We start from the raw sequence: 26,419 nt of genomic DNA, 5'->3' as shown, positions 1-26,419 counted from the left end.
GCAAAAGACATAATATATGATTTGCTTCCTACTTATAAAAGCATGTGGTATGCATGTTTAGCTGTCTTGATATGGTTAGATCTCTTGTTTTCAGTAAAACCTTCACTTTTTTGTTTTGTTTTGTTTTGTTTTGGTGAGTGTTAAGTGACTTGCCCAGGGTCACACAGCTAATAAGTGTCAAGTGTCTGAGGTCAAATGTGAACTTAGGTCCTCCTGAATCCAGGGTCGGTACTCTATCCACTGTGCCACCTAGGTGCCCCAAAAGCATGTAGCATGAATGTACCTTCATGTCTGGAAGGCCTGGATTCAAATCCTATATCTGCTGTTCATTAGCTGGGTGACCCTGGGAAAATCAATTAAACTCTCAGTGCCCCCAGGGTAACACTCAAATTTCTAAATTACAAGTGGGGGGGGTCAAGAGAGGGGGAGAAGGCACATACTATATAAGTCTGTATGTGTTATGTATGTATATACACATACATACTATTGTGTATGTACCTATAAGGTACCATGCTACACCTTGGAGACACAAAGATTAAAAACAAATGAACCAATCCTTGCCCACAAAGGGCTTATATTCCAGTGGGGAGAGATGAGGTTTACACAGAAAACTAGAATTCAAGATAAGGTATGACTGGGTCAAAGGAGAATCCAGGCAAAGGGCATCAGAGATCTCAAGCTAGAAAAGAACCGAAGAGTCACTGAGTCTACTCCCTCCACTACCACATTTTATACATGAGGAAACCAGTGCCTAAAGAGGTTAAATAACTTGCCCAAGGCAGTACAGGTAGTGATGAGGAAAGCAGGATTTGAACTCATATCTTTGCTTTTTCCACTTTGCTGTTCTTCCTCCTTGTAGTGGAAAATTTGTGGCGAGGCAGAACACTTTCATCTGGGGAGATCAGGAGAGGTATCACAACAGAAGTTGTAACAGCAGAATTAAAGGAAGAAAATCCTGAAAGCATTCAAAAGAGGAAGAGAAAAGAAACCACACTGGGTGGAAGGAAAGAACAAGAGAAGAATAAAGACAATAAAACTTAGAGACAGATGGCACTGTGGCAATGATCTGAGCCAACTTCCTCATTTTGTAGTTGAAGAAACTGAGGCCCAGGGAAAAGTGATTTGCCCAAGGTCACAAAGTAGCAAAGTCTAAATTCTAACTTTCTTCCTTTAGTTGCAAAATGAGAGATCTTTCTACCACACCAAAGTTGCCTCCAGGTATATTTAGTGGAGAGTAGGCGATGAACAGATGTCTCAGGTGTTGTGTCATTCAAATAGGGTCTACTGACATTGTACCAAAAGAGAGAAGTGAGATCTAATGTCTTGAGGAGTGTAGAATGAATCATTTTAACCAATGCATAATTTGAGAAGAAGCAAAAGCAAAAAGGAGCAGAGGCAATCCAATGAATCAACAAATATTTATTAAATGCCTATTATTTGCCAAGCCCTGGGGATATAAAAAAAGACAAAAGTCAGTTCCTAACCTCAATGGGTTTACAATCTAAAGCAAGTTATATACAGAATGGAAAAAGAAATAATTAGCAAAGGGAAGGTACTGGAATTCATGGAATACAATTGGAGAAGGGGGTGTGTGGTTTAACTAGGATTGAGAACTCCCAGGGTGGAAACTCCCTTCACTCGTGATGTCAACAATATATCTATAATTTTTTGAGGTCATCTTTGTCCTACTCAGTAAATGCCTACTCATTTTCATGCTGTTTTCTCCATCAGAATATAAGTTCCTTGAGGGCAAGAACCATTTTCGCTTTTTCTCTGGATCTCCAGTACTTAACAAAGGTGTCTGGCACAAAATAAGCAGAAAAGTTGAAGTAATTTGTCTGCAGTCACCCACCTAATATCTGTCAGAACTTGAACCCAGGTCTTATTGATTCTGAGTCTGGTTTTCTACCCACTACACCACACTGCCTCTAATTCAAATTTAGTCTGGCATAATTAGAAAATCCAGTGCCATCCAATTGACATCTCTAACAACCATACAGATTTTTCTGTTTAACCAAGTAAATCTTCAGAGTATATTCCATAGAGTACAGAGTGTGGGGGTTTTTTTATGATTATTTCTTAGTAGCTACTTTATATTCCAGGCCGTATTGGAAGAATTAAAATGTAACAATGATCTCTTGGCATCTAATTATCTTATCTCAGACCTTGATAAACCAAGCCATCCTCTTGTAACTGAATTTCTGTCCAGCGAAGCATTTCTGTTGCCAAAGTATAATTTTGTTGGCAGTATCTATCACTTTCAAGCCCTGGAATCTGACCTAGGCTTGTAAACTGTGCTGTCCTGGCAAGGTTCTCACCCTCCAGGCCATTGTATTGGTCTAAAGCAATACATCACGTTGCCTCCCACTTATTTCTCCAAAGGATCCTAAAATGATAATATTTCCGCTCCCGAAGCCCCAGTTAATCTGGCCCAAGGCCTTGCTCTCTGCACCATTGCCACAGGCTTTGGAAACATAGTCTTCTTCCACACTTGACTAGGCAGGCCCTCCCAAAAGAAGTGAGGTGTTAAGTCAATGGCAATCCAGTGAGGGTAAATGAGGCAAGGTCTGATTCTGCAGAGTCATGTTGTGACAACATGCCTAGCACACAGTCGCGGTGGAATGAATGCTTATAGATTTTAATTGAGTCCATCCAGTCTTGATTTATCCATTCTTTGAGGGTCTCCCCAATCTGGTTGCAGAATCCCTTCATGTCTAAGAGAATGAGGCAGGATTTAGGGAGTAGTATCCCAGTTTCTGACGGAAGAATCCCTTGTCCCATAACAAAGACATACCCAAGAGATTGAGAAAGGGTTTAGGGAGTGGTCACCCAACCTCTGCTTTCAGAATTCCTTGACCTCTAACAAAGACATATCCAAGGGGAAAAGGGAAGGTTTGGGGAGTGTGCCCAAGATCTCAGGCAGTTTACAGTATGGTTTGGCACACAATATTTCCCAAGGGACAGAGAGGAAGACAAACATGTATGTGCAGGCAAAGACACCCAGTGGATGTTCTTGCCTGGCTCTCATTTTTCCTCATTCATGGACAACCAGTGATGGAAGCAACATGACTAAAAGTGAGCTCCCGACTTCTTTCATCTCCAGTCTGAAGACAGAGAATGAGCCCCCAGGCTGCTGGCCCCAGCTTCCTTGTGCCAGCCCCACAGTTCAGCTGCTCTGGCTTCCTCATTTTGATAACATATACCTTAGAGCCAGTCATCATTCTCTTATATAGATCCTCTGTGCCCTGTCTAAGGCAAGGGACTTTAGTCAGTGGCACAAGACTAGAACAGTTGATGAGCAAGTTGAAAACCACACTATACAAGAACTGGTTGAAAGAAATAAGTAGTGTTTGGACTGGCAAAGGGAAGCCTTAGAGAAGGTGGTTCTCATTATTTTCAAGTATTTGAAGGACTATTTAATAGAAGAGGGAATAAATTTGTTCTGCTTGACCATAGGAGGCAAAAACTAGAAGGAATGGGTGAAAGATGAGGAAGAAACAGGACCTGTGAAAGGGAAAATAGCCTAATAATGGGAGCCATCCAAAAATGGAATTGGTTGTTTCAGAAGGTGGTGTGCTCTCCTTCACTGAAAGTTTTTGGCAGAGACTACGTAAGTGCTACTGGCAATAGCTTAGAGAGGATTCTTAGTCAGGTAGGGATTAGACCCTCTGAGGTCCCTTCCAACTCTATAATTCTCGGATCCAGTCATTTAAAATTCTGCAAGACAGAAACTCTGCCTTGACCTGAGTTCAGCAGCTGGGTGAGAGAACGTTGGTTCCTAGAGGAGAATATATCCTACTCCAATTAAGAGACAGCTGCCTTGGCAAATATTCTTTCCAATTAAAAATTAACATGGGCCAAGGGTTAAATCAATATCTAAAGTTGATAGATTTTCAAGAATCAAATCACAGTGCCCTTAACTGAGTTCAGGACTCTCGGTTCTTAGAAAATAGTGAGGACTTTCCCTTTTCAGTTTAGAAAATGGGAGGGTGGGGCTAGTGGGGGAGAGAGAGAAACAGAAATAGAAGAGAGAAAGAGAAGGGGAGGGGCAGCTAGGTGGCACAGTGGATAATTTAGCATGGGCCCTGGAGTCAGGAGGACCTAAGCTCAAATCCGGCCTCAGACACTTGACACTTACTAGCTGTGTGACCCTGGGTAAGTCACTTAACCCCAATTGCCTCACCAAAAGAGAGAGAGAGAGAGAGAGAGAGAGAGAGAGAGAGAGAGAATGGAAAGAGAGAATGAGAGAGGAAAGGAGGTAAGGAAAGAGGAAGAAGAGGGAAAAAGAAGGAGGGGGAGAGAAGAGAGAGGAGGGAGGAAGGGGTGGAGAGACAGACAGAGACATAAGGAGAGAAGAGAGATAGACAGGGATCAAGAGAAAGAAAGAGAGGAGAGAGAGAGAGAGAGAGAGAGAGAGAGAGAGAGAGAGAGAGAGAGAGAGAGATCAGTGTTGATCATTTCAACTCAGACTCAAATTAGGGGCAGCTAGGTGGCACAGTGGATAAAGCACCAGCCCTGGATTCAGGAGGACCTGAGTTCAAATGTGACCTCAGATGCTTGGCACTTACTGTGTGACCCTGGGCAAGTCACTTAACCCTCATTGCCCCATAAAAACAACAATGAAAAGAAATTTTAATTCAAAGCATAGGGTCAATGAATCCTATTAAAATCATCTTTTTTACACTAAATGTTATATTTTTTATATCACCTAAAATTTCCCTTGTATCATTTCCTTTCCCCTCCTCAAGCCCAGAGAGCCATCCTTTATTAAAGTTCATCTTCATAGATATGACATCTATTGCACTTGTTATTTTTCCCAGCTTTGCTTTATCTACAAATAAAATATATGCCTTCATCCAAGACACTGATGAAAAGGTTGACTAGCATAGGGCCAAGGACATAGCCCAGGGCTACACAAGGAGAGTACCACTGATGACCTCCATTGGTATTAGTCACATTAAGAATTGCTTAGTGATTTCTAGCATCTGACTTTTTTTGTCTTGTTTTTGAAGATGGCTAGTTTTAAAGCATGGAGGTTCAGGCAGAATTTATTCCCATTTGGAAACTATTAATGGGCATGGATTTTTAAAATTATCACTTAGAAGTTTATAAATTTAAGCCAATTCTTCATCTTTCCAAAACTCCAGATGTTAAAGGCATTTTAATCATTGTAACAGGTCACATTTACAAAACACTTTCTCACAACAGTGCTTAAAGCTCAGTAGCATAAGTCTGATGCATCCTCTTACATAGATAAAGTGAGAATTCAGAGACAAGTGACTAGTCTCCATTCCCACAGCCAGTAAGTGACAGAGCCATCACTCCATCCCAGGGCATCTTATTCCAAACCCATTGCTTTCCAAGTCTGAGTCCATGCCATGGAATCACAGGATCATAAATTTTGGACTTGAGGGGGCCTTCAAAGTGATCTAGTACAATATCCTTATTTTTCAGATGAAAAAACTAATCAGAGGTTAAGTGACTTGCCAAGGTGTTACTTTTCACTGCTAAGATTTTTTTAAGGAAAAGCCATCCAGTTGAGTAGAGAGGGGATTTCAAAGGAATTTTAACTTAAGGTCCTATGTCCCAACTATACTTCCATCAATATAGCTGAAACCTAAATCTATCCATAGCTTACACAGCATCTTAGTAAAGGTGCCCTTGCTTAATCAAGATTGCTTTGTTAGCTATTGCCACAGGTGAGATTCCCATGTTCTTCTTTGCTCCAGACCAGAAGAGCAGAGTTTCCTAATGACAGACCTGGATAGAATGAGGAAAGTCAGCTAATTATTGTGGCTTTGATGATGCCACAATTCTGCCTCCCATCCTTGTAACTAGTGAGTTGGCTCTGAAGAGTATTGAATTTCTTCACTGGCCATGAATTATTTAAAGGGAAGTGCTGTTATTATAGAAGCCAGCTGTTTAACCATTGGAATTCTGTACGTTGGCCAACACTCAGGAAAAGAGCTGTGCACTGTGACTAAACACCATGTCTGCTCATGGTGTGTTCGAAGGATGAGTTAAAGTGATGTCCAGATATGCTACTAAATAATCTTTTATTTATATGTTAGGAGATCCCTGGAGAGCAAAACAAATGGAAGGAAGGAAGGAGGGAAGGAGGGATGGAGGAAGGGAGAGAGGGAGAGAAGGAAGGAGGAAGAAGGAAAGAAAAGAAGGAAGGAGGGAAGGAAAAGAAAGAATCACAAGGATTCCAATAAACCTAAGGATGCCAAGAAACACCAGTATGAGGGATTTTACAGATAGTTAATGTACTTGTCTCCACAAGCTTCATTCTAAAGTGTGAGTAATTACAGGGACTTTGTTCATAGGCTACTGAATTTAAAGTTGGAGGGGATCCTTGAAATCATCTAGTCCAATGTTCTCATATTTCAGATGAGGAAACAGGTTCAGAAAAAGGATAATAAGATCAAAGAATAAGAGAATTAGATCTCAGAGGTCAGAGTTTATTCCCTCACATTTTTCAGATAAGGAAACTGAGGTGCAGAGAAGCTAAGTGTTTTGCTCAGCTCACAAAGGCAACAAGGGACAAAGCTGGGTTTTGAATCCAGATCCCTCAACTGCAGATCTAGACACCCCCACAACACTGTGCTTCATCCCAGCATGGCAAGGGAATGGGACTTTGGGGATGATATCGCCGTGACTGAAGGGGATAATCTCAGGCATTCTCTATCCAATGAACAGCCCCCAACAAGCAGAGGTGATCAATATTTATAGGACACATGAGGTCATTAAAATGCTAAGGTCAAACTAGTAGAGGATAATGTGCTTCCATGTGAAGAAATGTTTGGCTCTTTGGTTCTTGGTTCTTGGTTCCAAAAGAGTGTGTCTTAATATTTACTCACACAAGGATCACACGAGGAACTCTCTGAAAGAAGATAAACTACAGGCTCCTCAGGCTGACATTTCAAGTTTTCTATCATTTGTCTCTCATCTATCTTTCTGGCCCCTTTTCATTTTACTTCTCTTTACATAGTCTCAGCCTTGTCTAGGGCACCTGCTAACTCCCCCATCCCAAATCTCCCACCTCTGAGACTTTGCACAGGTTCTCCACCAGGTCTAGAAGGGGCTCCCTTCTCCACCTCCACTTTGAAGAATCCCATGCTTCCCTCAAAGCACAAATCTAGTAGCATAAACATAAGGCCTCTGTAGATTCACCCCAGCTGCTGGTGATCTCTCTCCCCAGAAAGAAGTTTGTATTATTCCAAAATCTTTTATCCATTCCCTCTCTAACACCTAGCATAGTGCCTTACATGTTCATGTTGTTCAGTCATTTCAGTGCTGTCTAATGCTTCATGAACCCATGGACAGATGCTGGAGTGGTTTGCCATTCCCTTCTCCAATGGCAAACAGAGGTTAAGTGACTTACACAAGGTCACACAGCTAGGAAGTTTCTGAGACCGGATTTGAACTCACGTCTTTCTGACTCCAAACCCAGTGTTCTATCCTCTGTCCCACTTGGCTACCTTGCCTTACACATAGTAAGACCTTAATAAATATATCACAGATGGATATATATATATATATACACATACATATATATACATATATATATATAGCTATCATCCTATTACGCTGCATAGTGTTTTACATATAGTAGGTACTCACATGTTTGATGAATTTAATTTTGTTAAAAGAAACTTGGAAATCCTCTCCCCCAAATTCCTTATTTTACCAATGAGAAAACAAAGGGGAAGGGGCAGGAGGAGGGAGTAATTTAGCAACTCTGAGACCAAACATACATAAATGCAAGTGTGTGCAACCATTCTATAATGCTTCACTCCAAATACTTTTGTTGTTTTTATTCATTAACTTGCCTGTCTAGTGTTCTATAAGATCAAATGAAAACAGTAAAGGAAGGTGGACTTCTGCAACTGCCCAAGTGATTCATAGATGCGTACCTTTCCTATTATTTTATATACCTTTCCTATTATTTTGTATATGCAGTATTGCTCTATTTACTTGGCAAATATATTTCAGGGTCGCCTAGAGTCACTGTAGTTTGGCAATAATATAAACGAAAACAACTCCAAAGGCAGTCAGACTCAGACTAACTACAATAACTCATTGTGCTCTCAAAGAACACAGGATGAACCATACCTTCCTCCTATTAGGAAAGAGGTGGGGGAACTCTAGGTGTGGAATGAAGCTTACAACATCAGATGTGATCACTGTGTTGGGTGGTTTTGCATGATTGCTTTTGACCATGGTGGATTGGGGTAAATATATTCAGAAATGACAGTATGTAAGAATAAAAGGTACCCATAAAAGTCTGAAAATAAGAGTACAGGCCTCGCTGTGTCTGGGCTGTGCCCTGGGACCACATACACTTAAACTTGAGGCCAATGATCAAGAAGAACCTAAGTAGGTTTTTGTTGTGATCCTTACCTAAAAGCCCATGATTTTTTTCCCTTTTTTCCTAAAAATGTTTGCTGGTACTACAATAATAGAGAAGAGAGTAGCAGAGAAATTTCAAAAGTTTTACAATTATTTATCAAGTTATCTAAATAGATGAGGAAAATAGAGGGGGAAGATTGTTGTACGGGCCCAAAAGTCAAGACTATACTACAGAACTCTGACTATACTACATAATATGGCACTGCAGGAAATAAGGAACACACATTCACACAACCAATCATTACCTTGTGAACTCAATGGTATTGGCGTTTGCTCACTGGTAAGAGACATTTTGTAACATGACTGAGGAAGGGGTTGTATGTTTGAATGTGGTGGGATGCAGTCTTCTTAGCTTCCTTTGATTTTAGCTTAAAGATAAAAACATTTAGCACTGAGGCAGGAGGGCAACTTTTGACAAGTTTGCCACTTTGTAGCAACTACTTGCCATTTTGTGTATGTATACCAGAAGTCTGGGAAGGAGCTTTGGTTTTGTCAGTGTGGGGAAATCCTCATGTGGAAACTCTCCATCAAAGGAGATTTTCACGTGTCTTATGCTTCCCAGAATTGTTGCTTTTAGAGCTGGAAGAGACCCCATGGGTCATCTGATCCAACTTCCTCATTTCGCAGATGGGGACGTGCAGGTCTACAGAAGTTAAGTTGACTTGCCCAAGGTTATGCAGACAAGGAGCAGAGTCAGAATTTTAACCCACGTCTTCCTGATGACAAGCCCAGCACTCTATCCACTATACCATGCTCCCTTTTTGCCAGTATGTCTATATTAAAACAAAAATGCTGTTAACACCAATACCTGTAAGCTAAGAACCCAATGATGTAATTAATTTCATCTTTTAGACTGACAACCAAAGGAGCAGTAAAATGGACATGCATTATTAGTATTCAAGTTTTAGCTTTTGGGATAACATTGGTATGGTTGGTTTTCTGGAGGAAATTATCCATACAGAGAAAGAATAGTGTTTTATCTGAAGAGAATAGAACAAGACAAAGGAAGAGAGGGGAGGGCAGGGAGGGGAGAAGAGGGGAGGAGAATTATTTGAGATCATTTCATTTTCTGCCCAGATGTAGTACATTATATTCAAGACCCACAGTATGATATTTGCTAAACTACTAGCCACTAGGAAGGGAGCAGAAACCAGAGGTGCTATAAATTAAGAGACGATCAGCATGGCATCAGGGAAAGACTTCTCTCCAGGAAAGAGGGCATGGTCCAATTTGAGATCTGAGAGAATAACATTGTTCCAAAACTAGTCAGAAGTCATGGGACAACTAAATCCTTTTGGGGGGGCGGTGTCTATAAAATGTACAAATAGGGGTTCTTGTGGAACAACCCTTTGGGGGTTTCAATAGCCTCAAATAGCTTAAAACTGCATGAAGACTTTTGCAACAACATGTATAAATATACACAAAATAAATGCCAAGTAATTTGTAGGGGTCTGGGTAGGAGGGAAGAACCAGTAACTGGGGAATCAGGAAAGGCTTTTTTTTTTTCAATCAACACGCATTTAGTAATCAGTTACTGCTTGCTAAGCACCGAGGCTACAAATAAAAAGCAAAAACAATCCCTGTCTTCAAGAAGTTTACATTCTTTTTTCTTTCTTTCTTTCTTTCTTTCTTTCTTTCTTTCTTTCTTTCTTTCTTTCTTTCTTTTTTTTTTTTTTTTGGCAAGGCAATGAGGGTTAAGTGACTTGCCCAGGGTCACACAGCTAATAAGTGTCAAGTGTCTGAGGTCGGATTTGAACTCCAGTCCTCTTGAATCCAGGGCCGGCACTTTATCCACAAGAAGCTTACTTTCTAATGAGAGAGACAACATACACACAATTGAGTATTCACAATATATGTTCAGAGTAGATGGAGGGTAACCGGAGCTAGGAAGGCACTAGCAGGTAGGGGCATAGGTATGCTGGGAAGATTTCCATGTGGAAGGCAGCTGAGTTTTGAAGGAGACAAAAGAATTTTAGAGGTGGAGATGAGGAGCGAGTGCATTCCAGGCATGAGGGACAGCCAGTGGGAAGGAACAGAGATGATAGATCAAGTGTTGTGTGAGAGTCAGCAAGAAGGTCAGTCTAGCAGGACCCCAGAGCGTGGGGAAGGGAAATAATGTGTATCAAGTTTCACTACCCAGCCTTTGCTCCAGGACGTCCATTCCAGAGGAATCCCCTACCTCCCAGAGAAGCCCATTTCACTTTTGAACAGCTCTAATCACCATAACTAACCTGATACCCCAATGACAGCCATGGCCTAAGGAAGCTGGCTTGTGTGACTAAGTGAGGGCACCGAGCCTATGATTTCATTGAAAGAAAACTCCTATGGGAGGAAGCTACTTCTCCTCCTGATGTAATTTGGCACCTTCTCGGTCACTGGGGTTAAATAACTTGCCAGGCTAGGGTCAGTATGTGCCAGACTGGGGCTTGAACCCGATTCTTCCTGGTTCTAGCCACTATGACGCACTGCCCCTAGTGACCTAGGCAGCAAGGTGATACAGTGGATAGAGCACCAGACCAGGAGTCAGAAAAACCTGAGTTCAAATCCAGCCTCAGGCACTTATTGACTGTGGGACCCTGGGCAAGTCACCTAACATCTGTTTGCCTCAATTTCCTCATCTGTGAAATGGAAATAATAATATCCCCTACCTCCCAGGGTTGCTGTGAGGAGCCAATGAGATAATAATTGTAAGGTACTTACTCAGCACAGTGCCTGGAACATAGCAAGTGCTATATAAATGTTGACCTGCTATTATAGCTAAGTCTAGAAATGAGAAATTCTCTAATGGCTGGTTTTAAGGGACAGCATTAGAGAAAATGTCCCACAAAGGTATTCTTGTCAATGTTACACCTCATCATAGAGATACAGAAACTTTACCAGCATGAAGGCTAGAAGGGGGTCTTTTAAAAACAGGTACAGCCAGGATTATCTCTTCTGAAAAGCATTAGCTGCAGAGGCTCAGATTTGGGGACCATTCAAGAAACCAGCCTTTTTTTTTCTTTCCTTTTCTCTTGCCTTCATTTATTTATTTATTCATTTTATTTTTTAAGCGAGGCAATTGGGGGTTAAGTGACTTGCCCAGGGTCACACAGCTAGTAAGTGTCAAGTGTCTGAGGCTGGATTTGAACTCAGATCCTCCTGAATCCAGGGCTGGTGCTCTGTCTACTGCACCACTTAGCTGCCCCCGAAACCAATGTCTTTTAAGACAGAAACTCAATTGTTTTGTTCCACAGCCTTTGCATTGGGTTTCCTGTTTTAGCCTACAGCTGCAAGTCTCCTTGTGTTAGCCCTAGAGGGGTGAAAAGAGATGAGGCTGGAAACCCCAATGTGGAATCCAGGACTTCCACCTAAATGTTCCCCACCACCACCATCAACCACTGAGAAGAAGTTTATAGTGATTCTTTAATGCGAATAGTATGGATCAGAACTCGAGGCTAATGCAGTAGGGTCTCCAAACTCATTAAATTAGAAGAGATTCAAAGTCATCATAAACATCCCCTCCTGACCTATGAATGAATGACATATGTATCCAAGGAACCAAGCTTTAGGTTGTCCTGTCACTTAAGCTTACTGGTGCTGTGGGATTGTGAGAAGTTACAACTCTGCTGAGCCTCTGTGTCCTCAGTTATAAAAGGTCGATAATGCCATTAAGAAGAGCTAATAACCACAGATGAGAGTTGGTGACTTCTCTCTTGGCAGGAAGCTCAGGTGTTTGTGTGTGTGTGTGTGTGTGTGTGTGTATGTATATATACACACATACACATATATATACATACACATATATACATCCATCCATATATATACACACACACACACATATATATACATATACATATATACATCCATCCATATATATATATATATATATATATATATATATATGCCAGCTTTGAAAAAAGGACCAAGTCAGTGGCAACTGGACTCCGTATGCTAATGCCAGTTCCACTCCCCCTGAAATGCCCAGCTCTGCCATGTGCTGACCGTTGTGACCTTGGGCAAGTTACTACCACTTTCTGGGCCTCGGTTTCCCCAGATGAAAGATGAAGGGAGTGGGCTAGATGGGTGTTAATTAACATCCTTTCCAGCACTAAATCTATGATCCGAAAGCAAATGCTTCCACTGCAGTGGCCAAGCTAGAAAGCTTCTGGGTCCCACCCTGTATTGCCAAATCTCTCTTGATCAAAACAAACTCCTTGTCACATCTTGTAAAGAGTGTTTATTTCCCTAGCCCTCCAGTCCCCAGCAACTATTGCCCTTTATGCATTCTAGGGCAGTGGGAGAGAAAAACTTCCTGTATTCTCCTCCACATTTTCATCTTTTCTGAAAGGAAACCAGGGTTTAGCATCTATTCTTGGCGGCCTGACTCCTTTGGCCTCCTGAAATGTCCAGTAACTTAGCAAAGAGGAAAAAAAAGCCTATGGATGTCCTCTGTGAATTGCTGAGGACCACGTGAGCTTGTTTTCTCCTCTCCTCCAATTTACGGTCTCTGGAAAAGATTATAAAACAAAACAAAACAAAAAACATTGTTTACAGAGCTCGGGGGGCCAGTTGATTCTCAGCTGAGGGTAAAGCCTCCTGCTAAAGCAAGGAGACAGAATGGATCTAACACCAGCAGAGAAAACCACGGAGACAGAGAGGAGGGCCAAATGCCTTGCCCCTCCCCAACATTAGAGCGGGGCCACCTCCCAGATTTGCTCTCAGAAAGAAGGCAGAATCACTCTCCCAGGGATGCCACAAACACAGCCAGACTAAGTTACAATTTCCCAGCTGTCAAGAGCCCCACAGCCAACCTGTCTTGTCCACCAACTTAACTATAGGGAATATTTTGGTTCTAGTATTGGTGGAACTGATCAGCCATCTGAGCAAAGGGGCAGATGGTGATGGGAAGTGAGAGAATGGGGCTAGTTGAGCTTAAATATGAAGAAAGGCTTAAAAAGTGTCTTAACTTTCCTTGGGTGGGGAAAGTTAAGTATTCCCCACTATCAACCAAATCTAAGTCAGCAGGGAATAATAAATAGGGGGTCATAGATCGAAGCCATCTCATCCATTTTACAGAAGAAAAGACTGAAGTCTGGAGAAATGAAGTAATTTGCCTGAGTTCGTGCCAGTAGTAAGCGACCAAGGTGAAATCGGGTCCTCTGATTCCAAAGACAGTTTTCTTTCTAGTTTAACATGTTGAAGGAAGACCTGTATATACTCCTGCCTCTGATATTTACTAGCTGTATGACTGTGAGCAAGTCACTAGATTTCTCAGTAACCTCAGGCAAATCTCTAAAACTGATGCCGATCGGCGCACTGAAAACTCCTACCTCTATAAAAATCATGTCACCCTTTTTTAAGGATCTCATTATGACTTACTGGTGAGGGTGGTACAGAATGGATTTGGGGGGGGAGCAGCTAGGTGGTGCAGTGGATAAAGCACCGATCCCTGGATTCAGGAGGACCTGAGTTCAAATCCAGTCTCAGACACTTGACACTTAACTAGCTGTGTGACCCTGGGCAAGTCACTTAACCCTCATTGCCCCACAAAAACAAACCAAAAATAATAATAATAACAATAACAATAATAATAATAGCACTGATCTCACAGGGCTGTTGTGAGAATAAAAGGAGATAATGACAGTCAGGTACTTTGTTATAGAAATGTTTGCTGTTATTCTTTTTACCTTAAAAGCCAAAATGTGTTCTGTTCTAAGGCTATCCCATTCTCTTCTCTGTCTTAAACAGGCAAGCCCACTGGGTATGGCTCTAGCAGTCGGCGTTTACACCACACAGGCATCGTGGATGAGTGCTGCTTCCGGAGCTGTGATCTGAGGCGGTTAGAGATGTACTGTGCGCCAATTAAGCCAGCCAAGTCAGCTCGCTCGGTGCGTGCCCAACGCCACACCGATATGCCCAAAGCCCAAAAGGTAGGTTAGGATGAGAGGAAGCTTCTCTCCCTAGCTTAGAACATGAGGCTTTCACGTGCCCACTTCAGCCAAGGTTTCTATGTCATACCTAGTGGAATATTTCAGCCCAGCCCCACTTCCTTAACTCCCCATCTCTTTGTCAGCCCTGTTACTTTTAGCCTTGCTTGGTTCTCTAGCTTGTCCCTGTAATGAACCAAAGAATTTTCAAAGCATCTACTCTGTGCCAGCCATATCTTCTTAATCATGTACCTTTTAAAATAATTGTCATCATTAATTAGGCATTATTAATTATAGAGGATGGTTAAATACCTCCCCTAGGAAAGTAATAAGCATTCACTAATAATGTTAATTAAATAACTGTAATGATTAATTAATCATTCTAGAGAATGTATCCTATTTCTTCTAGGAAAATTATTATTAATTAATAATATTAATTATCTACTGTGTGCCAGGTATTTTAATCATGTGTCTTTTTAAAAAGCATTGCAATCACCAATTAATCCTTATTAAATATGGAAAATGGTTAAACAAGTATTTTAATCCACCCAAAATTATTATTGTTAATTAATAATACTAATTATTAACCATGTACCAGGTATTTTTTAATCATGTATACTGTTAAAAGCTTGTCATCAGTAATTAATCATTATTAATTAAGAGAAATGGTTAAATTTTATCCTCAAGGAAAGCTATTATTAATCAATATCATTAATTAGTTATTAACTGTGTACACGGTACATTTTTAAAATCATCAACCTTTTAAAAATTATCATAAATTAACAAATATTAATTATAGAGAATGGTTATGGGGCAACTAGGTGGCATAGTGGGTAGAGACCCACCAGCTCTGGAATCAGGAGGACCTGAGTTCAAATACAGCCTCATACACTTACTAGCTATGTGACCCTGGGCAAGTCACTTAATCTAGACTGCCTAAAAAAAATGAAAAGAAAATGGTATAACAAGTATCTTACCCTCTTATCAAAATTTATTATGATTAACCTACTATGTGTTAGGCATATCTTTTTAAATTATTTCCACATTTTGATAATTAATTTTTTTCATGTTTTTAACTTCAAACCAGTGCTGACTAACAAAGAAAGATTATTAGAGGTCATGAGTATTATGATCTAGAAAGACAAACCATTCTGGATGAGACATTTTCTGAGTTTATACTGAAACACCTCATAGGAATAGGGATTGGACCTGAGGTTTCATTTGCACAGGGAACTCCCAAGTGAGGAAGTTTGTTTACCAATACAAGTCAGCACCTCCTCTGCAAGTTATGGTGGCAGAGAGTTGCCTAAATCAGAGCTGTGAAATCTACAACTTGCTTACCACAGCACTCCCGAGTGGCAGGAACCAGGTTAAAATGCAATTGGGAAATATGTAAATAGACAAAAATACAATAGAACATAGGTAATGTTACTATGTGGTTTTCTAAGTCAATATGCCACCCACAGACATCCTTATGTATGATTTCATGACTTTGTTTGTATATGAGTTTGACACCAGTGGCCCAGAGCATTGAGGCAAAGTGACTTCACCAAGGTCACATAGCCTTTATATATTAGAGGGAGGACTTGAACCCAGGTCCTCCTGGCTCCAAGATCAGCTCTCTACTCATTCTGCCACTCTGCCTCTCATACAGAGATGCCAAATCAAAATTTCTACTTTGCTTAAAGAAGATGCCTACCATGATAGAAGCATGGAAGGATTTTCTTTCTGGGATGTGGGCTGTGAGCAAGTCTTAAAGGACTTGTCTCTGGGGTGAAAACAATGTGATATCATTTGAATCATCCTTTATCCTTTGAAAGGATAGGAGGGAGAGAGAGTTTTTGGCAGGGAAAGAGCTGAGAATAAGGAAGAGAAGAGAATGACCAGGAGAAATGGAAACAAAGGGATCTCTTATGGATCTCCTCAAGATTTCTCGTGGGTTGTTTTTGTTTTGTTTTTAAATAGTCAACATGTGTTTTAGCGAATAGCATCATTCTGCAAAAGCCTAAGATGAGCACAAGTATAGATCACCATGACATATATGACTGGCCCTCAACCACCATAAGTAGTTAAAGCTCCCAGCATTCAAAGCCCAAAGAGACAGTTAGGAATTCTAGGGTACCCACGTACGTTCTAAATAGAATTCCCTCCCCTCTCCTCTTGTATAAGTGTCTTGTCCAGCTGGATGGAGGGAAGGTCTCATACTGAAAGTATGCAGTGAGGGGGTACCTTCTAGTGGTTTCTGAATGAATCTGGGATCAAGTTATTGAGAGGTGGTCACTACATGAACATGATTGTGATTTTTTTCAGAAGTGGGGGAGGATAAGAGAGTATCTATTTCCTTCCCTTTCTTATCTCAGCTGACCCAATGCTTTACAACATAAATAGGAGAATCAAACTGAACACAATCTGATGGGGGTCACAGTTGTTGGGATAGATAGGAAAAATGTCTTTTGCTTTTGCTTACCTGTGTTGGGACTACAGGCAATTACAAAGCATAGTCCCTACACTCAGTCTTTCCCAACCTATGAAGCTCAGTGACCATATAGGCTGGCCCAGAAGCACTATCATCGAGAACACCACAGGAACCATCTGTTCTGAATGAAATTATTTTTGTGATATTTGCAGTATCAGCCCCCATCCACCAACAAGAGAACGAAGGCTGAGAGGAGGAGGAAAGGTGGGCCAGAGAAACACCCAGCAGGGGAGCAGAATAAGGGAAGAGAAGAGAGACAGCAGAGCAGAGGAAAGAAGAAAAAGCAGAGGAGGGAGACTGGAGATAGAAATACTGAACGCAGAGGAAAAAACAGGAAAATGGAGAGAAGGAATAAACAGACAGAGGCAAGGACTATGAGAAAGAAACAAAAATCAGGAAACATTATAGAAAAAAGAAGAAAAGTATTGTGGCAATAGATGGCACAGATAATGAAATGAGAAAAAAAGGAAACCTTGGGTAGGACAAGACATGGAAAAAACCAAGTATCTGGAGAGAAGGGGATTATGTCAGAGCAAATCCAAAGGCAGATACGAGAAGGAAAAAATACTAAAAATAGAAAAACTAGGCAGGTGAAACACAGCCATAATAATAAGAATGAAATAATATAATATAATAATATTATATAATAATATAATAAGAATAAGAATGAAAGAAACTAAAAGGAAGGTGTTTGGGGTGGGGGGGAGTTTAAAGTCTTTTTTTAGGAACACTTTCAAAGTTTTACATGGGAAGCAAGGTTACTTCCATTGTTGCATATGCACTCAAAGGCTGAGTTAAAAATTAGCAAGCATTTGAACAGAACTGTCTATGAACACTCACAGGTACCTTTCCCCACATGGTTCATTTCCCAATCCTCTTCAGGGTCAAACTCCCCCAGAGGTCAATGGGAACATTTTAGAGAATTACGGGATCTCAGGATTGGAAAAGTTTCAAGAGATCATCTTGTCCAACCCCTTGTCTGAGGCATAACTTGATCCAATGACCAATGAGGTAGCCTGCCTCTTTTTTACTTTAAACTGGGGTACAGAAGGGTGAAATTAGGGGAGAAGCAGTGTCCTGGGACCTCCTGATCTCATATCCTTGAATTACACAGCACATACATACTTGTATATGCACACATATACACATACATACATGCATGCATGTATACACACACACAAGAAACAGATATTCCAGGTCTTAGATCCTGGAAGATTTTACTCCACAAAAGAGAGTTTAAAGTTGTTTCTGCTCTGGAGAGTATGGCCAAAACCCCTAGCAATTAGAAGTTTATGTTAAGTCTTAATTAAAAGTTCAGAAGTGAAATTGAGCGGCATCATGGCATAGTACATAGAAAGCTGACTTGGAATTAGGAAGATGTGAGTTCAAATTCTGCCTTTGACACATACTGTCTGAGTAACCCTGGATGAGTCACATAACTTCTCAGTGCTCTAGTCAACACTCTAAGACCATAGCTTGCAGAGGAAGTGATAACCTGCATTGATAGAGGGAATTTCCTCACTCCGGAGTTCCCAATACTAATGAAATCTCAGGTCTAGCCCCTACTCCTCTCCCTAGCCTCCAAAATACCAAGACAACAGTGTTTCAGGGAAGTAGTATGGAAAAGTGGGAAGAGAATTTCAAGTAAAAAGACTGAGTTCAAATCTTAATTCTGCCACTATCTCTATGACCTTGGGCAAGCTACTTCAAGAAAAAGCCAAGAGTACTTCTTCTTCTGTGACCTTCTGCTTTGGAAACCCCCTTACCAAGTCCCTGTGGTTCATTGAAGACCCAGAATTCCTTGAATGGGGACACAGAGATGTCCAGGCATGACCAAGGAAAGGAAGTGAATGAAAGAATTGGGTGAAATCAATCAATCTCCGCAGCTGCCATTAGAACAGCCTTTTGGCCTCTCAAAGCAGAATCAAGGGATGACCTTATAATCAGAAGAAACTCAAGTTCCCTCTTCATTTGCCCAGGCAATTACAAAGTACAGTCCTTACACTCAGTTCTAATCATTTTAATACCACAGGATGGAGCTGTTGCCTCGACGTGTTCCTGCAATTAAGAATGCCATTAAGGATCTCCCTTGGATAGATCCAAAGAGTCCCTAAAATGTCGGGCTTCTGCCCTCCATTCTCTTCCCTGGCTCTTGATATAGTGCCAAAGTCAACTCAAAGCTTGGACTTCGATGGTGAAGGCATTGGGTGAATGGCAACAAGGCAATCCTCTTAGCCATCACCTGAAACTTGGGTGAAAAGAACACTGGATTTGGATTCAGGATATAGGTTGGAACCCATACTCTGCTACTTCCTAGCTACATGACCTTCAAGTTACTGCCCATTTCTGAGTGTCAGTTTGATCACCTGTAAAATAAAGAGATTGGGATAGATGACTTTGAGGACCCTTCCAGCTCCAAGTCCATGATCCTAAATCATTTCACCTCTCTCTCTGTCTCCTTATCTATATGATGAGAGGGTTGGTCCCTTCCAACTTTAAAGCTAGGATTCTATGTCCTTGTAAACTTTCAAGGAGGCACTCTGGTACAATGCTTTGGAGTCAAAGGACTTGGGTTCCAATCCTGTCTTTGACACTTCTTGTGTGACTTTGGGCAAGTCACTTGACTCCCCTTGGCCTGCATTTCTTCATCTGTAAAAAGAAGAGATAAGCCTCCATATTGACTTCCAGCTCTAGATTTTCGATCATCTCCTCCCTAACACAAACTTCCATTCAATAGGAATGTAACAATAGCCTGTTCCCCACCCTTAAGGTAGCATGGTACAGTGCGGAGAGTGTTGGCTTTAGAGTCAGAAGACCTGGGTTCAAATCCTGGCTCTGCCATGGACTACTTTTGTGACCTTGGGCAAGTCACTTAACTTCTCTTGGTCTCACTTTCCTTTGGACTAGATGGTTCTTAGCTTATATATCATGGACCCCTTTGGTGGTCTGGTGAAACCTATGGACATGTTCTCAGAATAGTGTTTTCAATTTGTTGTTGTTAAGTCGATTTTTAATGACCCCATTTGGGGTTTTCTTAGCAAAGATACTGCAGTGTTTTGCCGTTTCCTCCTCACACTCATTTCACAGATGAGGAAACGGAGACAAACAGGGCTAAGTGACTTTCCCAGGGCCACACAGCTAGGAAGTATCTGACACAAGACTGGAACTTAGGAAGATGAGTCTTTCTAATTCCAAGCCTGGCACTCTATCCATTGCACAACCTAGCTGCTATGTTTTCAATACATGAAATTAAGTCCATAGGATTTCAAAGGAAAATCATTTTATTGAAATTTAGTTATTAAAATATTCAAAAATAAAACAAGTCCATGGGCCCCCAGGTTAAGAATTCCTGGACTAGGTGGTCTCTAATTTCCCTTCAAGAACTAAATCTTTAATCTATTATACCATGTTTCACTGACAACCAAACAAGGGCACTAATAGAATATTGGTACTGAAGGCAAAAAGAACACCAGGTCTGGAGTCAGAGGCCCTGAGTTCTAATCCCACCTCTCACATTTCCTTATGCCCTTGGGAAAGTCATTTATCCTCAATTCTCTCATCTGTAAAATTAGGAAAAGTATACAAGATAGCATCTGAAGTCCCTTGTAATTCTACATCTATCATCCTAGAAATCAGAAAGGAATGAGAGCAAACACCTTTTTAGCAAAAGACCTTTCTAGTTCAAAAAAACCTTGTCAGGTTTAATTACTCATTGGTTAGAAAAAAAAAATACAGAAACCTATCATTCCATGGTGAGCTTCAGCAATCCCAGAATGAATATCCCAATTGCCCAGCACTTTGACAATAGATAATATGAACTAAAACAAAGCACCTGTTCTGTGTAGGGTACCAAACCAGGTATTAGGAAGTATACAAAAATAAACAAGACATTCTCTGTCCTCATGAAGTTTTGGAGTAGTTCCTTCTATTTACTTCTCTCTAATATAAAGACTTGTGGTGGAAAATCTAATGTTAACCATCCACCCCCATATAGAGGAAGAGCCGGAGAACCATGGACAAAAAAAATTATATGAGCAAAACATCTCTTTCCCTCTCTATTAAGATGATAACACGAGGGGCAGCTAGGTGGCGCAGTGGATAGAGCACCGGCCCTGGAGTCAGGAGGACCTGAGTTCAAATCCAGCCTCAGACACCTAACACTTGCTAGCTGTGACCCTGGGCAAGTCACTTAACCCCAATTGCTTCACTTAAAATTAAAAAAAAAAAAAAAGATGATAACACAGTCAAGGAGAGGAGTTAAAGGACTTTGGTTAAACTAAATTCAGCCCTATTCTCATAATCCCTGACTTGTTGATTTCTCACCCATTTTCAGAGAAAATGTGGCAGTCTGACCAGTATCCACTGCCCCCAAGTGAGTATTAGACAGCAGATGTTGTCAACTAGCATACCTTCACACAGAGAACTGTTGAAAACAGAAATGAAAGTGATCCACAGAATACTGTGACTCACCATGGACTTTAAAAAGAAATTGTGAGTCTAAAATTTTAAAGTCATTGAAAATTCAATTTATATGTCTCCAAAAATAGTAGTTGGGTACCAATTGTGTTTCAGATGTTGTACTAGACACCAGGATTGGGATGGGGATGGAGATACAAAGATGGACTGATGGGTAGAGGGCTATCTTTGAAGAAAGAAAAGTCCTGAATTTAAAGTCTTGCCCCTAATTCAATTTGAGTGTGTGACCTTAGGCAAATCATTTCCCCACTCTGAGACTCCCTGAGGAGGGGTTGGAGTAGATGACCTTTAGGTCCCTTCTAACCTATGATTTATGATTCAATGATCCCATGATCTCTCTAGGACTCAGTTTCCTCCTCTGTAAAGTTAGGGGATGAGACTAATCTCTAAATTCCCTAGTAATTCTTTTTTAAATAATCCTCTGATCCTCTAAACCTGTGACCTTGTAGCTCTCAGTTTTCTTACTTCTAAAGGGACAGACAGGTTTAATTCAAGCAGACTTTCTTAACCTGAGGCATCTGAACTTACTTTTTTTTTGTTGTTTTTTGTTTGTTTGTTTGTTTTGGTTTGGGGGTTTTTTTGCAGGCAATGGGGGTTAAGTGACTTGCCCAGAGTCACACAGCTAGTAAGTGTTAAGTGTCTGAGGCCAGATTTGAACTCAGGTCCTCCTGAATCCAGGGCCGGTGCTTTAACCACTGCACCATCTAGCTGCCCCCCTGAACTTACTTTTTAATATTTCAATAACTGTTTCCAAATCCTATATATTTGATTTAATTTTGTGCCTGTAAAAACATAATTCTTAGAAGGGACACACAAAAGGTGAAGAAGGTGCTTCAGCCTCTTCTAACTCCAAGTCTGATTCAATGATGCTTTCATCCTATCATCTCTCAGGTCCTCAATTTCCTTATCTGTAAAGGGATTAGACTAGATGACCTTGGAGGTCCCTGACAGTCCTGAATCCAGGATCAGTAAGACACAATTCATTATTATTTCAGTCAAAGCTACACAATCTCGTGATGAATTTAATCACTTGGATTCCAAAGTTTTTAGACTGAGCTCTCAGAGAAATGACGGTTTCTCTGTATCACTTAAAAATCACACGTGATCTGTGTTTTCATTATTCTCAGGATGGGACAGCGGATCCAAACTTGTGGTGCCTGGGGAAGATTTTGGTTGGAGCACAGTCTCCAGCTTTTACAAGTTTTATGTAGAAAAGACCAAAATAAATAGACATGTGGGATATTTCCGGGCTCCCCACTGCTTCTGGGACTTCAGTCTCCTTGGGCTACCAATCAGTGCCTTTCCCAACTGTTCAACCTCCTTTCCAACATGTCTTGAAAATAAACAAAGCCACCTCCTTCCTTCAATGAGTGCACCATTAGGATGTAAGAGGAGAGAGAGAGAGAGAGAGAGAGAGAGAGAGAGAGAGAGAGAGAGAGAGAGAGAGAGAGAGAGAGAGAATGAGAATATGAATAGGGACAGGATCTGTCATTTCATTACAAGTATACGGAACTCCCAAGTGAGAAAACTCTCTACCAATGCAGATTAGCAACTCAGGGTATCTGAGAATTGTGTAGAACACTAAGAGATTAAGTCATTTGCTCGGGTTCAAAAAGCCAATCTGTATCAAAAGAATACATGGATTCAAGAGATACCCTTCCCCTTAAGTAACTTGCCATCTCCCCCCCTCCCTTCCTTACTAACTTCAACAACAACAGCAATAATCAACATATAGCACCTATGTGCCAGGGTCTTTACTAAGCACTTTTATAATTAGTGTCTCATTTTATCCTTACAACAGCCCCGGCAAAGAGGAACTATTATTATCCCCCCATTTTACATATGAGGGAACCAAGGCAAACAGAAGTGAAGTGACATCACACAGCTAGTAAGTGTTAGAGACCAGATTTGAACTCAGGTCTTCTTGACTCCAGGCCCAGCACTGGATCCACAAAACCACCTACTTGCCTTAAATAATAGTTCATGTTTTATAGTGCTCAGACACTGTGTTAAACACCTTACAATTATTATCTCACTTGATCCTCACAACAACCCTGCAAGGTAGGTACTATTATTATCCTCATTTTGTAGATGAGGAAACTGAGGCACACTGAGGTAAAGCAAGTCACCCCAAGTCACATGGCTAAGCTAAGTGTCTGAGGCCATATTTTACTTCAGGCACAGCACTCTAACCACTGCACCACCTAGCTGCCCCGAGGACCACTTTTACAACACAAGTTTGGCAGGTTTCCTATCTACTCAATAAGCACCCACTGGGGGATGAAAGAGTAGTAGACTTTGTGGAGAGGGGGAAGTTCCCTTAGGTTAGATTGATGAGATACAGCTTATTGATGCCCAATGTTAGAATAGAGATCCCTCAATCAACAAGCATTTATTAAGCACTCACTATTTGCTAGATAGCGAAGGATACAAAGAAAAATCAGAAATAATCTGAGATGGCCTCCTGAATCTAACATAGACACCTGTGCTAATTGGGGGAAGATTTCTTGGTTTTGGATGCTGTGGAAATTCCCCTTTACAAGGCTTGGAATCTCTTCTTTAGAATTCCTCACCTCTGTGTAGCTGGGGGAGGGGGGAGCCCTATTACTGATTCCTTTTAAAGTCAGTCACAACATCTATTGACGAGAGAGAGAGAGAGAGAGAGAGAGAGAGAGAGAGAGAGAGAGAGAGAGAGAGAGAGAGAGAGAGAGAGAGAGAGAGGGGATGTTCTATGAAATAAGGAGTAGCTGAGGTGAGTAATGATTCCCCTAGGACTAATAAATATCTTAACTTCACTGGAAAAAGGATCCAGGATAAGCAGTGGGAGGGGAGGGGGAAGGGCAGGGAACTGACTTCCCTTGGAAGGCTGGGATCGGCCTCTCTGTCCTCAAGTGTCTGCCTGAGGTCTGGGAATCTTCCTCTGCTTCCTACATTTTCAGGCTTCCTTTAGCCCAGAGAATGAGTCGCTAGAAGTAGGTCAACATTGGGGAGGTAGGTCTGAGCCAATGAAAAGACACAACTCTTTCCACTGCCAATTCAATCAGGTGTTTCAGAAACTCGTGGTATCCAAGATGTCAGCCCCTGCTGATAAGATCATCAGGCCAGTCTTTCTTGAGATTGTAGGAGCAGAGGTAGAGGGCTGGAGCGACCTTTCCATGTCCCCTCGGCCAAATCATTCATTTCACAGATGAGGAGTTTAGGGCCCGAAGGGCTGAAGTGACTTTGACCAAAGTCACCCAGGGATTAAGTGACAGTGGTAAGGCAGCCATTGTGCCTTAGGCTGAAGGAATGGATATAGGGACAGGGGAAAGAGAGTGGACCTGTGATTTTATTGGTATAGGGAACTCCTGCTCATGTAGGTAGGCCCCTCCTCTGCAATGGATTGCCTTACACAGTTGAGATATTAGGTGACTTGTCCAGGATCACACAACCTGTATGTGTCAGAAGCAGGATTTGAAGCCAGGATTCAAATGCAGATCCTTTGACTCCAAATTCAACACTCTTTGCACTGGACCAAAATACTATAGAAGGGTTTGCATTTATGATCCTAGGATCAGAGATTTAGGGCTGGCAGGAGCCTTAGAGATCACCTGCTTCACTTCTCAACAAAGGCACACATCCCTTCAAGGATGTTTTGGGTATCTTTCTACTCACTCTCACCCCTCAGCGATTCAGGATTCACAATCAACTTATAAACTAGAAAAATGGGATAGAGATTGAGTGGCGGGTAAAGGATGCAGTCTATTTTCAAATGGTACATAGGAAAAAAATGGAAAGGCAATGAACAGCTGAATTAGTAAGGTTAGTAAAGTCGTTTCAGAAAGCAGAATGGAAAGCTGTCCTCCATTAGAGCCAAATTTTGTGCTTTGAATTTGTTGTTTCCAATTGATCAAAGCAATCCATAAAACATTTGGCAAAATCAAAAATTTTTTCTTCAACTCTCTCATATGTACATAGGGTGTGGGGAACCGTCACTGCTCTTGGACAAACATCTCTTGTGATGAATCACAGATCTTACTTCTTTGTAATCCTCTAAGAACAAACCCAACCTGTGCCTCAAGCTGAAGGGATAAGCATAGGAACTGGATCTGTGATTTTCATTGGTACAGAAAATACCCAGTTGAGAAAACTCCATCTACCAATGAAGAAAGGTACCTTCTCTGCCATTTCTGGTCAACGATTATTGCCTCGGGACAGCTAGGTGGTGCAGTGGATAAAGCACTGGCCCTGGATTCAGGAGGACCTGATTTCAAATCCAGTCTCAGACATGTAACACTTACTAGCTCTGTGACCCTGGACAAGTCACTTAACCCTCATTGCCCCACTCAGTGATGAAATGACTTATCTGAGGTCACACAACCAAGACGTCAGAGACATGACATAAACCCAGGTCTCCCAGACTTTTGAGGCCAGCTTGCCAAGCACTATTCCAAGATGCCTCTCAAGATGAAGACACTTCTTCATTTTTGGGTGTCATTCAATATCTAAGACTCCACAAGTGTTTTTCTAGAACTGGTAATTAGCCATTCAGTCTCAGAATTTGTTTTCCTAAAGAGAGGAGTACACTGAGTTTTAATTCATTACTCACCCCTAGGTCACCATTCTATAATTCTATAAGATTTCCTTACTTCTCTCCTTACAACAGCCCTGTGAGGTAGCAATTATCCCTCACTTACAGCTAAACAATCAGAATCTCAAAATCATTTTGCCTATAGTCCCAGGCTACTATTCCTGGTTGCTCAAGGCTACCATATACCTACAATTCCTTGATCTGCAAAATGTTGGTGATAATATTTATCCTAATAAATATCAGATTCTGAGCTTTTACCACCAGTTCCCAGGTATTCTGAGTTCAAAGTTCTTTCTATGACAATGTCATTTCTCTGTCTGCCATCTGCTGCAGCTCTGTGTAGATGGTGATTTAATGAAGGAAACTCATGCATAGACAATATTCAAAATCCCCCTTGGCCCGAAGGTATTGACTGGTTCCTGAATTTTCTCAAAAGGTCTGGGGTCCATTGTGAGTGAAATATCAAGCAACATCGAAATGTGTAGCCTATCACCATGGACAGAGCATCAGACTTGGATTCAGGAAGACCTGAGTTCAAATCTCACCTCTGACACTTAGTAGCTGACTACCTAAAGC

General features: G+C 41.2%; 1 protein-coding gene across 7 annotated transcripts in view; it reads left to right on the top strand.

The window, feature by feature from the left end:
* Positions 1–26,419, top strand: part of IGF1 (insulin like growth factor 1) — a 107,422-nt gene that overhangs the window by 68,419 nt on the left and 12,584 nt on the right. For 4 of the 7 annotated variants that reach the window (XM_043968450.1, XM_043968449.1, XM_043968448.1 and 1 more), the window contains 2 exons: positions 14,143–14,324; positions 16,950–19,693. In XM_043968450.1, the coding sequence (XP_043824385.1) occupies positions 14,143–14,324; positions 16,950–17,234 (467 nt within the window). In that variant the 3' untranslated portion in view covers positions 17,235–19,693. Of the gene's footprint in view, positions 1–14,142; positions 14,325–16,949; positions 19,694–26,419 lie in introns of those variants that run through there. The other 3 variants (XM_043968451.1, XM_043968454.1, XM_043968453.1) reach the window with 3 other exon arrangements.

Source organism: Dromiciops gliroides, chromosome 5, assembly GCF_019393635.1.
Source record: "Dromiciops gliroides isolate mDroGli1 chromosome 5, mDroGli1.pri, whole genome shotgun sequence".
NCBI classification, from domain to species: domain Eukaryota; kingdom Metazoa; phylum Chordata; class Mammalia; order Microbiotheria; family Microbiotheriidae; genus Dromiciops; species Dromiciops gliroides.
Note: the sequence above shows the minus strand (reverse complement) of the source record. Positions and strands in the feature narration are given on the sequence as shown.